Source organism: Cydia amplana, chromosome 2 (assembly GCF_948474715.1).
Source record: "Cydia amplana chromosome 2, ilCydAmpl1.1, whole genome shotgun sequence".
In the NCBI taxonomy this organism is placed as follows: domain Eukaryota; kingdom Metazoa; phylum Arthropoda; class Insecta; order Lepidoptera; family Tortricidae; genus Cydia; species Cydia amplana.
Window position 1 is genome coordinate 13,208,060 of NC_086070.1, and position 16,149 is coordinate 13,224,208.

Below are 16,149 nucleotides of genomic sequence, written 5' to 3' on the forward strand. Positions count from 1 at the left end.
TACATAGGATATTTGATGTTCGAAATTATGCTAAGTACATAACCTTTTAGTTATACAGGTTTAGTTGAAGTTTTTAAGACGGACAGATTTAATTACGAACAGTTAATTTCTCAAAAGAAACAAGAGGATATAACTAATTTGTGTTTTGAGAAGTCATGTAGGTATTCAAATTTTTAACAAGCTTTTATTAGGTTGACCTGTATGTAACTATGTAATGGAATCTAAGGTAACTAATTAAACCATCTACCAAGGATCGTAGCGTCATGAAAATGGGCAGCTGTATGTAGTTTTGATTACAATACAGTAATATGGTACTGTCGAACTAATCTGATGATGGAGACAGGAGGTGGCCAATAGGAACTCTCGACCTGTATGTAACTAACATGTAATGGAATCTAAGGTAACTAATTTAACCATCTTCCAAGGATCGTAGCATCATGAAAATTGGCAGCTGTATGTAGTTCTGATGACAATACAATAATATAGTACTGTCGAACTGATCTGATGATGGAGACAGGAGGTGGCCATAGAAACTCTGTGATGAAACAACGCAACCTAATTGTGTTAGGGGTTTTTAGAATTGTCTCGATGAGTATTAGTTGTCTGTCGTACGAAAAGTACAGTCAGCGATAAAAGCTTGTACCAAAAATTAAATTTTTGCCAAAAACTTATTATAAATTATTGTCAGCATAATGTAATATGATAACTTTTATGTTCTACAGCTGGGACGCGACAAAAGCTACGGGATCTTCGCCCGCGCTCAGACCACCGACGTACGCATAGCGCTCAAGGCGCATGCGCTCAGCGACGACGAGCTGCTGAAGCGGAAGGTGGAGCTGCTGCTGCAGCCTGGCGAACTGCTACTGCCCACTGAGCAGTGGATACGGGTAAGCTACTTTAATATGTCTCTTCTTAGTTTGCGAAAAAATCAGCTCTTTCATACATTATAGACATTCTTACACAAATTGACTAAGCTCAAGAAGACTCGTGTTGTGGGTACTCAAACAACGATACATATAATATACAAATACATATTAAATATCCATGACTCACATACAATACAAATCATCACACAAAAAATGCCCTTACCGGGATTCAAAAATCGCGAGGTCAAACCTCGGGTGTGCTGTATAGAATCGAAAAAATCCTTCTTGAAGAAATGCAAAAAGATGACAAAAAATTCGGTCACGATTCTTATCATACACAGACAAGAGGCTAACCTAACAGTTTTATTATGGTCAGATATAACCACAACCTTAATCTGAACGAACAGTGATTTTTAGTGATTCTGTAAACAGAAATAATATGTGAAAATCAAAAACGCTCGGTCGATTACGAAAAAGGATTCCACTTATGAAGAGAATAATAAATTATGTTAACTAAAGTAAACCTGTTTCAGTTGAGAAAATTATAGGTCTCACTCTCTTGTAGACAAAACGTATTGTAATCATTTAATTAAGTCCGAAAAGGCTTTGTACAAGTAGGTAACGTATTTAAGGTCTTTTTAGGTAAACAAGAAACGAGACCTGGAAACAGAAAGCAATGCCGAATCACAGAAATTAGTTAGATACTACTAATCATATTATTATTATACGCCTTTACAGTTCTGTGTATTGTTCTAATTATAATATTTGTTACCTACTCTATCTCCGTGAACACACTTGTTTCCTAATCCGTCAAAGCGAGAGCGATCTCTTAAATAATACATTTTGTTGCAAATTTTTATATTTACAATATACCACGTTTTATAATACATATGCGAAAATAGTTATTTGTTTCACAAGGGGGCAAAGTTGTTGTTTATCCGCTCGTGCTAATATTGATACCCGAGCAAGCGAAAGATTCCAAAATTGAAATGTTCGAAAAATGGAATCTTGAGCGTTGCGAGGGTTTCAAAGCACGAGTGTTAAACAAAATTTGCCCCCGAGTGAAACACAAAATTTTTCACCACACCAACACGAAGCAAATATTAAATGTAAAATATCAAACAAAATCAAACCAAATCAAATCCAAATGAATGTTATTAAACATTTATCATCCAAAATCATCATTTAAAAGTAAATTCTACCGGCAAACATAGGAAAAGAACTCAAAATTTGCATTTGATTACTTTGCCTCACATGTGAATAAAATGCAACTTTGCTATCAGTTTTTGAAGTGCAAAGTAAGCCTTTCTGAGCTGCTGTGGTGAAAAGCACAATAAAGCAAATAATGGTTACAAAAATGTTACACCTACGACTGTTACGAATTTTCTCCTGAACCCAAATCAATGAAAAATATAAAAATAAATGATATTGTTAATGAAGCTTCGATCAACACGGGCTTCCGACAGGTCGGAAGGGATAGGCCCAAGCGATATCTTGACATTCAAATCATTCTGCCATTATTCGCGGGGGGGAACGTGCACACAGTCGCACTTCTCACACACATACGTACAAAATCCAATCTGTAATGACGACAGAAATACATAGAAAATGACACCCTACACAGACAAATCTTGCACACCTCGATCTGTTTTTGTGTACGGACGAATCACAAGTGTCACAACACGCACACTAACACATTTTCGTCAAAGAATTTTATTGTTTTCTGAGAGATGAGAAGTCGGATTTGTCGCTCGACCGATCCGCAATTTGTACTGGGCGAGCAAAATCGATAAATCCAGCAATTACATGAGACTAAAATATAATAATTGTGTTTAAATGTTATTAAACGTATGACATGTAAAAAAAATATTACATGTGAAATGTAACACCTTCTTTTTGTAAATTTGATGTCCCCGACCTCTTTTTACAACAAAAAACCGAGCAATTAGGCATTTTTTCTGCTGCTGTGTTCACTCGCGCGTCTGGACTCGGTCTAGTTAAAAATCCGAGCGCAACTAGTTTTATTACCCGCGCTAGATCAGTTGATCTTGTACCTAGGCAGAGGGGAAATAGTGCGAATGCCGCATCCCTTCCGTGTTGATCGAAGCAATGAAGCGATGATAAATCATTGCAAAAAATAATTACATTAACTCATTTTATTTTTTTTACAAAAACACTCGCACGATTCCAAAATATTATAGATGAATTTATTGTGACACAAATAAATTACCACTTTTTGAGCAAGTGTTTTAGAAAATAAAATACCGTCTTTTTAAACATACCTTTTTATAGGCCCTATTGGATATCTAAAATTGATGTTGAGTCGAGCCTAAAGGAAATAAATCTATCATGCGGGCACGGTAATGAACTGAACGAATCGCTCGAGTAATGACCATATATTTGTGTGATGAGCACACATATTTCTTCCTGAGTCATGGATTTTTTCTACTTCCGTAGGAGTATTAAACCCCGTTAATGTTATGTATGTACATGATGATATCGCTATCATAATAATATATTTCTTGATTTTTATAAAATATCTGTCTTTTCAGCTGGTCACATTTGCAGACACCTCAGAGAACGCTCTGCGATTTGCAACAGACTATGATTGTGGAACAACTATAAATTGTACACTGAGAGGTAAGAATTTTCATAATCATGCTCACAAATATCTAGAAAACGTTGTAAAGTCAACACAACTCTAAGCAAAAAAAGTAGATTTAAACCCTAAGGAAAAAAGGTGTCCTTAGAATAAATAAATTATGAAAGTTTTAATTTAACGTAATCAACCTTGGCAGTTTTACTAATTAGGAGTAAAATTGCATATAATTAGATATGTGCCCTTATAATTTTAGGTTGTGTTTTCTTATCTGTAAATAATAAATACTTACCTCTGACCTTACGCATAACATAATACATACGAGTATTAGGTCCGGTTGCAATAACAAATTTTGGATCATTGAAGCAATCTAAGCCTGACCACTACATGTATAAAACAAAGTCGCTTCCCGCTGTCTGTCTGTCTGTCTGTATGTATGCTTAGATCTTTAAAACTACGCAACGGATATTGATGCGGTTTTTTAAATAGATAGAGTGATTCAAGAGGAAGGATTATGTATTAATTTGTTAACCCGTGCGAAGCCGCGGCGGGTCGCTAGTGTTAAATAAAGATTTAAGTACCCACAGAAAGTTTACGGCAGTTAAATTTCGGTAAAAAAAATACAAAACAAAATATATTCCTCTAATCATAGAAGATAATTGTTAAGTCTCTTCAAATTTCAAAATTTCAGGAAACTTTTAACAACTTCGTGCTGGAGATGAATGGCCGCGTAAAAAGTTAATTTCTCATCGCTCGTAAGAGCAATTTTGTTCTTTTTAAAAAACACCCACTGAAGATTTATGTCGGCTATAAAAAATGTAAAACGCTTCAGGATATAAGTGTTCTAACTCGTTTAAGATAAGTTTTCAATGGCCGAACTCTTCAACAAAATGTCGCCAGATGTTTTATCGCGTTCAAGGATATTGTTAGGATGTCTACGAACGAAGCCTTGTTGAACCTTGTTAGTCTTCATAAATTCAGTTTATTTTTTCCATCGTATCAAAGTTCCTCTTGTTAAATTTAATACCGTTTCATTAATTTTAATAAAGCTTCGATTTGAGTTTCAATCATTTAAATACAGGTTCAGCTAAAGAGTTGGTAGAGTAACTAATATAGGTACAGAATGATTTAGCGTTACTGTAAAGTGTAAAATGGAAACTGGTGTTTCCAGGGATGTACGTGTGAGTTTAAAATGCCGTAGGTATTACGCAGTAGCAATATTTTTCCATTTTCCATAACACTACTCCATTATTCGTAGGCAACATAACTCTCAAGAGATCCTAATCCATCTACCAACAAAATAGGGCAAGGCATAATGCGGGTCGGATCTTTTATGAATGATATTGCGCAGTTCTAATTTTCGACGCCCGCTCTTACAACCCATTACAGCGGCCAGAACGACGCTGATTCCGAAAGCTAATAACGTTACGGAGAAGTTAGCGGTAGCTGTAACGGATAAACGGGGTAGGGTCATAAAGAAGAATACGGGAGCAAATAACCGGGATAATTATAAAATCATCAAATAATTATGACAAACTAAACTTTGACTTATGATGATTGAGGATTTTAAAGTTTAGTTTTAAGTACCTAACGTCACGACAATAGGGTTGTTGACACACGTTGAATTGTATAACTAAATCTAGTTAAATAAATAGAAAATGAGCAATTAATACAAGAATTGGAAACTTAAAAAATATATTCTAAAAAAAAATACAAGACCTTAAAGTTTCAAAATTTAAGTTCTCTAAAAAATAATGGTGCCATTTTCGATTCCTTAGATTATATATTAAAAATAAATGTATGGCAACTATATAGATAAACGCAATATTTCGCCGACACCATCGCAATTTCCTTGTTTTACAAACATTGAAACGGCTTCCTAAGCAATGGCGACGGCGAAGTCACGATGTATTGCCATTTTGTTAGGAGCGTTTCGTCAGTAAAGTGCGATTGTTAGACTAGGACTATCATTTGTAAGTTTTGTATTGCTATATGGCAATGGGTCCCATATAGCCATTTCTCAAAACAAACCTGATCGACTGATACCTATTATATACCATTAATAAAAAAATGACAACTAGCTTATGATTATATCTAAGTACCTATATTGTTGTTTTCTTTGTTTTTGATTTGATCCAAATTGTATGTGATATCCTTTATTTTAAGCAATTATTTTCTTGTAATTATATAAGCATCAGACTATCGAATTGTGACAATCTTGTATCATTTTCGAGCGTTAAAACTGAAGTGATCCCAAACCTACATTCCCACACGCTGCATGAAAATAATGCACAAACGATGGATTGATTAGATCATTTGTATATAATTTTGAATCTCCCAATGCAAGACTTGCACAAGTTCCCTTTTTTTTCGTTGCCCTAGATTAAACGAAAGGTATTAGTACACCCCGCACGTTAAGTATGAAAATAAATAGCTATTTCTTTGATTCTTATTAACCTCATTGGAATGAGTTGTGAGCTCATAAACACACGCAGGGTGTACACCTGTTGTTATGAAAAGTTTTGTTTGAATGCTCCATTTAGTTGGCACCTTATTTACTTTTGGTAAAATTGCACGCTTTTGTATCGCGGTGGCCATCGTACCACAGTAGGTAATACAATTTATATTGAATTTCACAATATTAAACTTTGGCTCGTGGTTATTATGTTTATTATTATTGTTTGGTGAAACATTTTATTTATTGGTAAAACATTTTATTTAGGATCAAAACATTTTTTTGACCCAATATAAGAAACTTACAATTATCTTTTTTGATAAGATTTCAAGGAGACAATAATTTTATAAAATTAACAAATTACTATTTAGTGACAACATAGACGACGACCCAAATACTCGTATCATATAAGTTACAGAAAACTAATAGAAAGCACGTTGAAATAACTCTCATATCAAAGTAGGTACAATCACACATAAATCATAAATCATTTATTTTGCTTAAAACATGGTACAATAGATGGTCAACAGTTATAAGTGAAGCACATATTTCACCAGTAGCTGGCATGCAAAATCTACACCTACTTACAACTACTTACAACATTTTAAATCAACAAAGTCATAACGAAAAAATATAGTTAATGGAAGTACGAATCACATAAAAATATTAAAATACATTAGTAATTTACACATTAGTCACAACACACACAACGCAGTAGTAGGTATTAATTTAAATAATTAAGAGATTCACACAATCTTGTTTATGTCTAAAACAGAACTACACAACAGCCTGGCTAAGCAGCGCGATGAAGAAACATTGCGCCACATGAAGGAGTCATGGGAGAAGAAGCTTCCAGATCTAAACGAATACCTTGAGACAATATTACCGTTGCTGAAGAACACGTCCAAAGAAAATGGTAAGTACAGTATTTCTGCAAAGCTAACTGACCCCCCGTGCATATAATCTTGTTTGCAGGGGGATCAGTTATCTCTGCAGCTTATTGTACTGGTAGACAATTTACAAAAGACTGAAAAACATATACTCCAAGTAAAGATTTTCAAAAATTAAGTATAAACATTTTGTTACAGTATTACATTAGACAGTGTATTAAATACATAATTTATAAAACTTCCATGTTAGTTAATGAAGTTTTTGCCAGAAGGTGCGCCATCTGTCACTTACATATAATTGTAGTGAAAACTCTAATATGGCGCTGACTATTTTCATTAAAATTAAAATTCCATATCCTAATCAAATGGTTTAAACGCAATGAAGGTAATTTTATTATAAAAAAAAAAATATTTCGTTTAGTTTTAGATTTGTTTGTTGTTATTTTAATAAATCAAAATTTGTGACTTGACAGAATTTAACACAGTCGAAGAGTACTGGGACTCACTCGCTGAATACGAAGGTGCAATACTGAAGGCTCGAGAACTGTGGGACCGCATCAGGCCACTCTACGAGAAGTTGCACAAATATGTCGCTCTCAGGCTGAAAGGCACCAAGGCTGTCGGCAAGCCACTGCCAGTTTATTTGTTAAGTGAGTATAACAATTGCGGCGATAAAATCAATTTTAACTACTTCAAATCAAATCGAAATAGATTTACTGATCGGAATAATATTATATTAGTTAGTAACATTAACTAAAATTAATAATTAATTGTATTTCTATAAAGAACCTATAATTGGCTCTGTGATTCTATTGTAATTTCTGGATATATGTACCGCTGTTGGTTTTCCATGTACTAAAATAAAATAAATAAATAACTGTAGGGGGAATACGCAATGAAACGGACGCGTTCTGAAATGGACACTTTATTTATCTTTAAAATTTCTGAAGGAACTCAACTAAATAGTCTTTTGGTTGTTAGCAACATTGATGAGTGATGACCATAAATAAACCCACAATAACGACAGATTTTGGCAGCCATTATTTCGTATACTTTTTAGTACTGTGTTGAAGCATGAGTTTATTACATGGCCAGCGAGTGGTATTACAAATAACCGGCAAAGAGCATGTCGGGCCATGCTCAGTGTAGGTTTCCTCAGTAGAGAAACTTACATGAAGGTACCTGCTAGTGACAAATGAGAAAAAAATATTAAGAAACCCAAATATCCTTAAGATTATGTCTTATAAATTAAGTCTATGTTCGAAATTAGCAATTGTGTTTTATATTTAACATTATTTCTTATTACTTTACTAGTTCAAGGTTTTCAGTAACATTTTAAAATTAATCATAAACGCTTATCTTACTCGTAATTACATCCTATCTTTAGGAATAAATTTTAACCATTTAAAAATAAATTAAATAGATAACGCAACTCGGATGCGACCCACTGAGCTCCAAATTGTGTAACGAACAAACAGGCAAGATGCCAAAAGAGGAAATTTATTCCGGATTCGGATACAGCACTTACGTTAATACCCAATGCTCAAATTATTATCATGAAGACAATAACATCGAAATTCTGTTTTAGGATCATTGGCAGGAGACGATTGGTCAAATGTTATAGAAAACTTATTACCTAAACATGCAGATATTTATCAAAAAATGTACGCTAATCTACAGTTAAAGGTTTGTAGTCAGCACATTTACGACAAATGTTTACTTAATAATGCTTTATGTAGATAATTTATTTAATGTTTGTTTTTTTCTTTCAGAATTTTGGTGGTGTTCATGCGTTTGAAGAGGCCTCTAAATTGCTAACGGAGATAAATATGCCTCAAATTGAGCCATACACTTGGAACAAATCAATATTCAATAGCAGTTGTCCACCCGAACTGGTGGATTGGTGTAAGCCTAATAAGCTAAGGGTAATCTCATGCAGCGACGTGTCTATCGGAAATTACATGGATGCTCACGAGGCTGTAATGCGAATAAAGTATAAAGATACCGTCGCTTTGCATAGCAACAATACTTACACACTGAGAAATGCTAACCGCTATTCAGGTAATAAATAAAATAAAATAGTCAGTATTTTTAATTTTTAACAAGCAGAAACGTCTGCGATCGATGCTATTACGCTTAGAATAAATTTAAAAGTGGAAAAATACTATCTTGGGTGAGACTTGAACTCACGGCCTCTGGATCGATACTCCTGCGCTCTGCCATTTGAGCCACCAAGACCTCATCCATCGATCCAGAGGCCGTGAGTTCAAGTCTCATCCAAGACAGTAATTTTTCCACTTTTAAATAAATTGATTCTAAGCTAAATAGTCAGTATATTTTTCTGCTTAATGTTTGATTTAGATTGAGATCTTTAAGTTTTGTATATAATTAGGGAAAACGCATTTTCACTTAAGACTTTACGGTAGCATATACAACAAAACGTAAAAAATACTATCAACAATGTTTATTAGACTCTGGGCCCGATTCGGATTTTGAAATAGACATCTATTAGATATCTTTTAGACATCACCAAGATACAATAACGATATGTTTAAGATCTAACCTGTCAAATTTGACATTTGCACGATTCTGGAGATACTCTTGAACGATTTCCACAGGATATGACTTAGAGATCCAATTCACATCGAATAGATAACTAACTCTATCTAACGTAAAATTGACATCGGTTGCCCGAATTGCGCTGCAAAAGAGAACTAGTTGAAATCTAAACTATAACGTATCTAGAATGGATCTAGTACATGTCGTATCTTGTGAATATCTTGAAGTTCGAATACGGCAGTCTGTTGACATCGACTCTTCACTTCAACTAGACTCTCTTCACATCATTGTGTAATCATAATCAACTCTGAAGTTGTCTTTAAAACTTTAAGATTGAGCCCCAGCTTTTGGATGATCTTGTATGCTGTATTTTATTAGCCATATTTATTTTATTAACATACCGTGCCTCTGCGTCTTATTATAAGAACTGACTTAACTGACTAAATTGTAAAAGCAGTTAACATAAAATAATGTGATGCGAAACTTCGGTACCTAAGCTTGTACTTGATAATGATTCTGATATGACATGTATACAAATTACACACTGATTTGATTAAATGATTTGTCATACCGAAATAAGGTACAGCAATTTTCACGAAGCAAAATGTAAGAAATACAATGAAAGTCAAGTTTTATTGTGATTCATTTTAACATAACATAACCATTTTTCATTGCAGCTATTTACGAAGCTATACCTGAATTCGCATCACTTCTGTCGGTAAATCCTCATGCCTTGAGTCGAGCCGGATTATACTCTATAGAGAGGTTTAATTTCAATCCGAACTATCATCGTCTGGTTCTTCAATTAATAACTGCTTTGCGAGACCTGCCGAAGTGAGTACTGAAGTAATAATCAATAATAGGTTTCGGGAAAACATTGTATAGTTTAAGGTGCCCAATGTTTAATTTATGATGTTTGGTTTTTATATTAATTTAATTCTGTTTGTCTGTAAGTAATCCAACCTAAGCAAAAAATTATATAGGACACTAGTCAAAGTAGTATTTTTTTTTCATAAATACGATATCAAACCAATACCTACGCTATTGTAAAAAAAAAATAACAATTACATATTACTAATTTTTTGTTTTGTGTAATTTTAGATTGAATTTCTATATAGCCGCCGATGAATGGAGACTAAAATATCTTAAAGAAACAAAAACTTCTTCCACAAAAAATGAGAGCTGGTCTGACTTTAGAAGAGATTTCTCTTGGTTAGAAACTTCTAACGTAGATATCCTTGGTAACCCTTACGTCCTTCACAACAAGCCATTTATTGGGTAAGTTTTCATTAAAATATTAGCGTAGGTAAACGTCCTAATGCGTGAAAAGTTAATTCCTTATTAGATGACACCTTTTTATCACCTTTATTATCGCTAATGTCGTGAGTTTAAAGATTATTTGTACATTCGCCATCAGATATATGGGACCGACCAAAGTGGTCAAAAATATCTGAACATGCACTTTAACGTCTTGATAAAATCAGTTATAAAACAATTTTTTGTTGCAGAAAATTTATGGGCCTTATTCTAAAATATCAAATTTATCAATCATTTGCCGAAGAACTTATTTCGGATGAGTCTGACCTTATAAAACATATTTCGGAGAACAACGATCGTTTAGTGTAAGTAAAACTTTGTTGTTACAGCATTATTGTTATATCATTATTGTTGATTGTTTCTGTATGTATATGGCACATTTCTATTTTTTAGGATGACAATGTCTCAAGGCTTGGGAATTAAATGGCCTGAAATGGTTAGCGATTTATTAGCTAAACGAGAGAATGCGCTCGAATACACAGGCCTGACTGACTACTACAGACTTCTAGATGAATATTTAGATACCCAACTAGACCCTCAGCTAGGAGTTAATGAATCAGATGATTATGTCGAGCCTTCTGAACCAGAAATTATAGAAAACGAAATTCCCACCGAATTTCAACTACCCGAAAATAGTGAGACCCATGAGAACATTCAAGAAAACGAAATTGATACAGGAGATGAAAATAATATGAAGTTTGGCGCTGAAACGTCGACTGTGGGTGTGTTAGAAATAAAAAACCCTGTTGTATCTGGGGACCAAGAGCAAAAAGATACAAATGTAAAAGAAGCTTCATATAACGTCTACTGGTGGATTGGCATAGCTGTTGCAGTAGCCATTATTGTATTATTGATAGCAATAATTGCAAGAAAACGACAGAACCATCGAAAACAGCTTGACAGACAAAGAAGAGAAACTACGCATGCCTGATTTGAGGAGTATCGGTTCTAGATAAGGAACCGATGTTATATCGTTCTAGTGTCTACTTATACTTATTTTAGTAATGTGTGCCAATGCGTTTCACTTTATGTGTGTTGAGTTACAGAGTTAAAGTGTGCGAGTAAAAAATACATCTATTTATTCTATTTATTCTGCTTTAGAAGTAATTACCAATTAAGTTACTTGCTTTGTGTTCATAACGTTTATTTATCAACAATATTGTCTATTGTCAAACGAATATTATTAGGTGCTGTTACATTTTGAATTATGATACAAATTAAAAAGTTCTGCATATTTTCTTTGTAAAAATAATGCAACATTTACTTTATGTATAATTGCCAAAATTATTATTAGCGCGCTTAAGTTGCACCAGTATACCAAATACATTTAATACTCCAAAATAATATTGCTTGTCTACAATCACCAGAGATCGGACAAATTTGCGTCATTGCTCGCATTAATGTGGACATGACTCCAAAATTGATTAAATAATTAATGATTTAATTAATTTCTTACCTGAGGATTAATTTTGATTCCTAATCAATAAATAACACAAAGAGTTCTTATAATGTAAATTTTTTTTTTTTTAAATCAGTATGTTTTCCAAATTTTCTGTAGGTACTCATTTTTTTATATCAAAAATATATTTAAGTGCTATTTATTGACTATGGAACAAAATTAAATCTCAGGTAAAAAATTAATTAAAATAATTAAATGATTAATTATTTAATCAAATTTGGAGTCATGCCCACATTATTGCGAGCAATGACGCCAATCTGTCCAATCTCTGACAATCACACTTGCAACTCGCGTCTGAAATTATATGTTACAATAATTATTATTTAGCTTCAACAGCTAGTTAGGTAATTATTTGATTCATGCATTAAGCCTCGTTTAAAAAACTTAAATGAAATAAACGTAATAAATATAAAAATATGATGTGTAGCTAGTTAGTAAAATGAAAGAAAAAATATTTTTGTACATATCACATTTTGCAAAAATAGTCTAAATGTTACCAAGAGTGTCTATATAATAATTTGTACATAATAGTTAAGTGTAATTTCGCTGTGCCTTAAGCGTCTCAATTTCTAATGAGTACTCTGTGTAGTATATAAAATTTATTATTAATATTAGAAATAAATTTGTAATAAATACCTTCGGGGTCATATTTCATGAACTTTCTGTGACAAAAAATATAATGTCAGACCAATTTGTAATAAAAATATACTTGTTTTCAAAAAAAATTCAACGCTGAATCAGATCAAACAGTTACCATATGTCTATGAAATTTAGTTTTATTTATAAAATGATTTAGCTTTAAAAAAAATTGTGGTAAATTATATTGATTTTATTTAAAACATATAATAATGCATGTCAATTTGCTTTATTCTTAATTTTTTTTTTAAGATCAGGCCAACAGAAGTAGTTATTTCTTGTTATCGAACTTATTCCTTCAACAAGATTTGTTACTGTTGAGAGCTAACAGATCATATCCATTTGATAACAAATACTATTTGAATAGGCCTCATGGAGGTCGATTCACTTTTACCTTTTAAAGTTAAAGTTATGATATGATATTGATGATCGCTCTCGTTGATTAGTGTGCGCGAAATCCACTAGGAGCTGTGTACATGTCGTGTCATCAGGCATCCTGCTCGCACTTGGTATCAATATCAAAATTTTAACAAATGTTAAATCTGAATCAGCCTTCGTTTAATACACACTTAAAACCAAACAGAAGGGATATAATACATACAGGTGTCTTTAGCTTTTGGACAAAGCCGAAACGTACATATCGATTAGGGTATTTCGAACCTACCACAACAATCAACCTATCACAACAATTGGCACAGTAGCCACGAAAGAAAATTAACAAATTATGTTTTTTTTGGTGCCGCCTGTATTTTGGTTTAAAGATATTCATTTCACAAAAAGAATAACAGTAATTCACTTAAGTTCAATGTGGCTAATTCCGTCATTGGGGCTATTCCGTCTACTAGCGTCTTTCTCTAAAAACGAACAAAATTGATAATTACAACGGCAAAGCAGCGATTGCTTTTAGTTTCAGCAATCAAAAGCAGATGTTTTTTTTTATTCCTACTATTGAAAAGCAAAGAAATATACGCTCGTGGACTGATAGCCCCTATGACGGACGGAATTAGCCACATTGACCTTACATGAGAAACCTGCACTTACATAATATAAACTTAAGTATATAGTTAAGCAGTGAGCGCAGTGATAAAATGGAATAATGTTTAATTAAATGCACCTGAGGTAATACTACCTATATCCTCATTCTTCATAACAAATTCCGATGAATAGGTAATTTACATATTGTGTAAGGTTTTATGAAAAACGTGGTGTATGCTACAGATGTAAATATCTGCAATAACGGATAGTGATACTGATGGTGCTTCCAAAGTTATGGCGGTTTATTGCGCAGACCGAGCGCCGCGCCGATTTAAATTAAATCGTCACTTAATCGCTTACGTCATGAAAAGGAAAATTTAAGTACCTACATTATGTCTTTTTTATCTTAAGCAGTACTAAAATATCACTATGGGTGTTTTTATATTTTAATTCCAAAAATATGTATTACAGGTGCTCATAGTTGCATGCATTCATGTCTTCCTATGTGAAATAGCAAACGAATCCCTCTCCACACAAACATTGCGTCGTTTTTCACTTATATTAGGTGTTATTTCATATGCGTCATTAATAGTCGCATACTGTCAGTCATTGGTAAATGGAAAGGATGGATAGGAGACAGGATGTTACTATTTATTGGCGATTATTGGGATTCCGTTTTGTTTGAATTTATTTTATTTTATTTTGTATGAATTAAAAAAATGCATTTGAGCGTTTCTGAACAATAACCATACTTGGGAGTTAGGGCTTTGTCGAGAAGCTAATAAGGACACCTTGTATAATAATGAATAATTATTTAAGTAAACAAGAAAACGACGGTTTATATTATATTGATTTATCCTTTATAAATTATAAAGTGAAATGTGGAAAGGAAATAATAAATGTTTAAACATACATTAAAAAGTTTATTTTACCCATAAAACAGTTATTAAAGTACTTTATTATTACGAAGTTATATTACCGAAAATGGCCCCGAGAGACATTTTAGATTTACTGTTATCCTATAAAAGTAAACTTACCTGAATTTTTATGAAAATTTACGACTACAAAAACAAAATGAGGGGTGAACTCATCGCAACTAGCTGTTTGGGAGTCCAATGGTCGAACATTGGGACTGTGCCAAGTAGGTTTGGCGATATGGTACGAGCATGAGAAGGAAATACTTATATACCTACCTAAACACATTCAGAATTTTCTTGTGGTTTAAGAATCTTTTACAAAGGATGATGTAAGAAGACATGATGTTAACAGATGTCACTGTCGAGTTGTGGTCGGCTTTATAGTATGAAATAAATAATAAAGGGGGCATTTTCTATCTTCACTCCTGCAAAAATAGTTATTACAACAAAAGAGCAAAATTCCCGCGGAAGCAAAAAATTCCATAATATTTAGATTCTTGAGCATAGCAAGGAAATCAAAAGCTTTATTTAATACCTTTTATCTTGTATTATACTTGCAAGTTTTCCCATCTGCACTGAGAAACATTCATGGAATAAATACAAATTACCTAAATACTCTTCGTTATTTATTTCACTCATGTTTTCTTACGATATTTTAACGGGTCTATATTTCATCTATAGAACCAAAAGTTGTAGCCGATAGCTTGATATTTTTCGACAAAATCTTCGAAAATGGGGATAAAATGTGTAACTAGAGAATAAAATGTGTAAATTAAAGTATGCCCCTTTCGACCCTTAGGCCATCGGCTACAATAAGTACTTATCAACTGCCCGCCTCCCTGGCCCATCGGCTGGTGATGCTCCTGTCCGTGAAATGCACAATCATAGTCTGTTGAAGATTACTTCATTTCGTGCGAAATAAAATCCATAAGGACCTTAATACCTATCGTTTTAAAATATATCTACTATTATGTGTTAAGCAAGCCCTCCAAAAACTAATAATTTTGCCACTGGCTGTTTGGAACAATGTTTGGATAGTAACCTAAACCATAACAAAAGATTAATAGGGTTCGCCTAAAGGTAAGCGTTTACCGTTATTGGTTTAGGACTATGGGTATTAATTTAAAACTCGTTATTATCTGCTCCTTTCGATAAAAATGATTTACGTTCCTACTTTAAAAGTACAAATTAATGACCACACATAATAAATTAAAGAGGTTGATTATGCTAATAATGGTAAATTTAATTTTTAACAGGACATGCTTGCTATACTAACATACATTTTGCTGAGGCAGATCAATCAATCAGTTTATTTGCAATAAAACATACTTAAATGCATGCAAATACAATTATATGGTGCACAATAAAATCAACATAAAATATAATAAAACAATCACAACAATAATAATGCATTACAGATTAATAGAATGTCAAGAGTCAGAATTACGCGTAGGTACAATATCGATGTCAACAAAG

At 33.1% G+C, this 16,149-nt stretch overlaps 1 protein-coding gene across 2 annotated transcripts in view; it reads left to right on the forward strand.

Annotated features, from left to right (window-relative positions):
- LOC134658014 (angiotensin-converting enzyme-like protein Ace3) overlaps positions 1 to 11,922 on the forward strand; it is a 149,011-nt gene extending 137,089 nt beyond the window's left edge. For both annotated transcript variants that reach the window (XM_063513623.1, XM_063513614.1), the window contains exons 3-12: positions 723 to 887; positions 3,419 to 3,506; positions 6,696 to 6,836; positions 7,284 to 7,460; positions 8,399 to 8,496; positions 8,583 to 8,871; positions 10,047 to 10,203; positions 10,471 to 10,647; positions 10,878 to 10,991; positions 11,080 to 11,922. In XM_063513623.1, coding sequence (XP_063369693.1) covers positions 723 to 887; positions 3,419 to 3,506; positions 6,696 to 6,836; positions 7,284 to 7,460; positions 8,399 to 8,496; positions 8,583 to 8,871; positions 10,047 to 10,203; positions 10,471 to 10,647; positions 10,878 to 10,991; positions 11,080 to 11,617 — 1,944 coding nt within the window. In that variant the 3' untranslated portion in view covers positions 11,618 to 11,922. The remainder of the gene's footprint in view (positions 1 to 722; positions 888 to 3,418; positions 3,507 to 6,695; positions 6,837 to 7,283; positions 7,461 to 8,398; positions 8,497 to 8,582; positions 8,872 to 10,046; positions 10,204 to 10,470; positions 10,648 to 10,877; positions 10,992 to 11,079) is intronic.
- Positions 11,923 to 16,149: the final 4,227 nt, after the last annotated feature.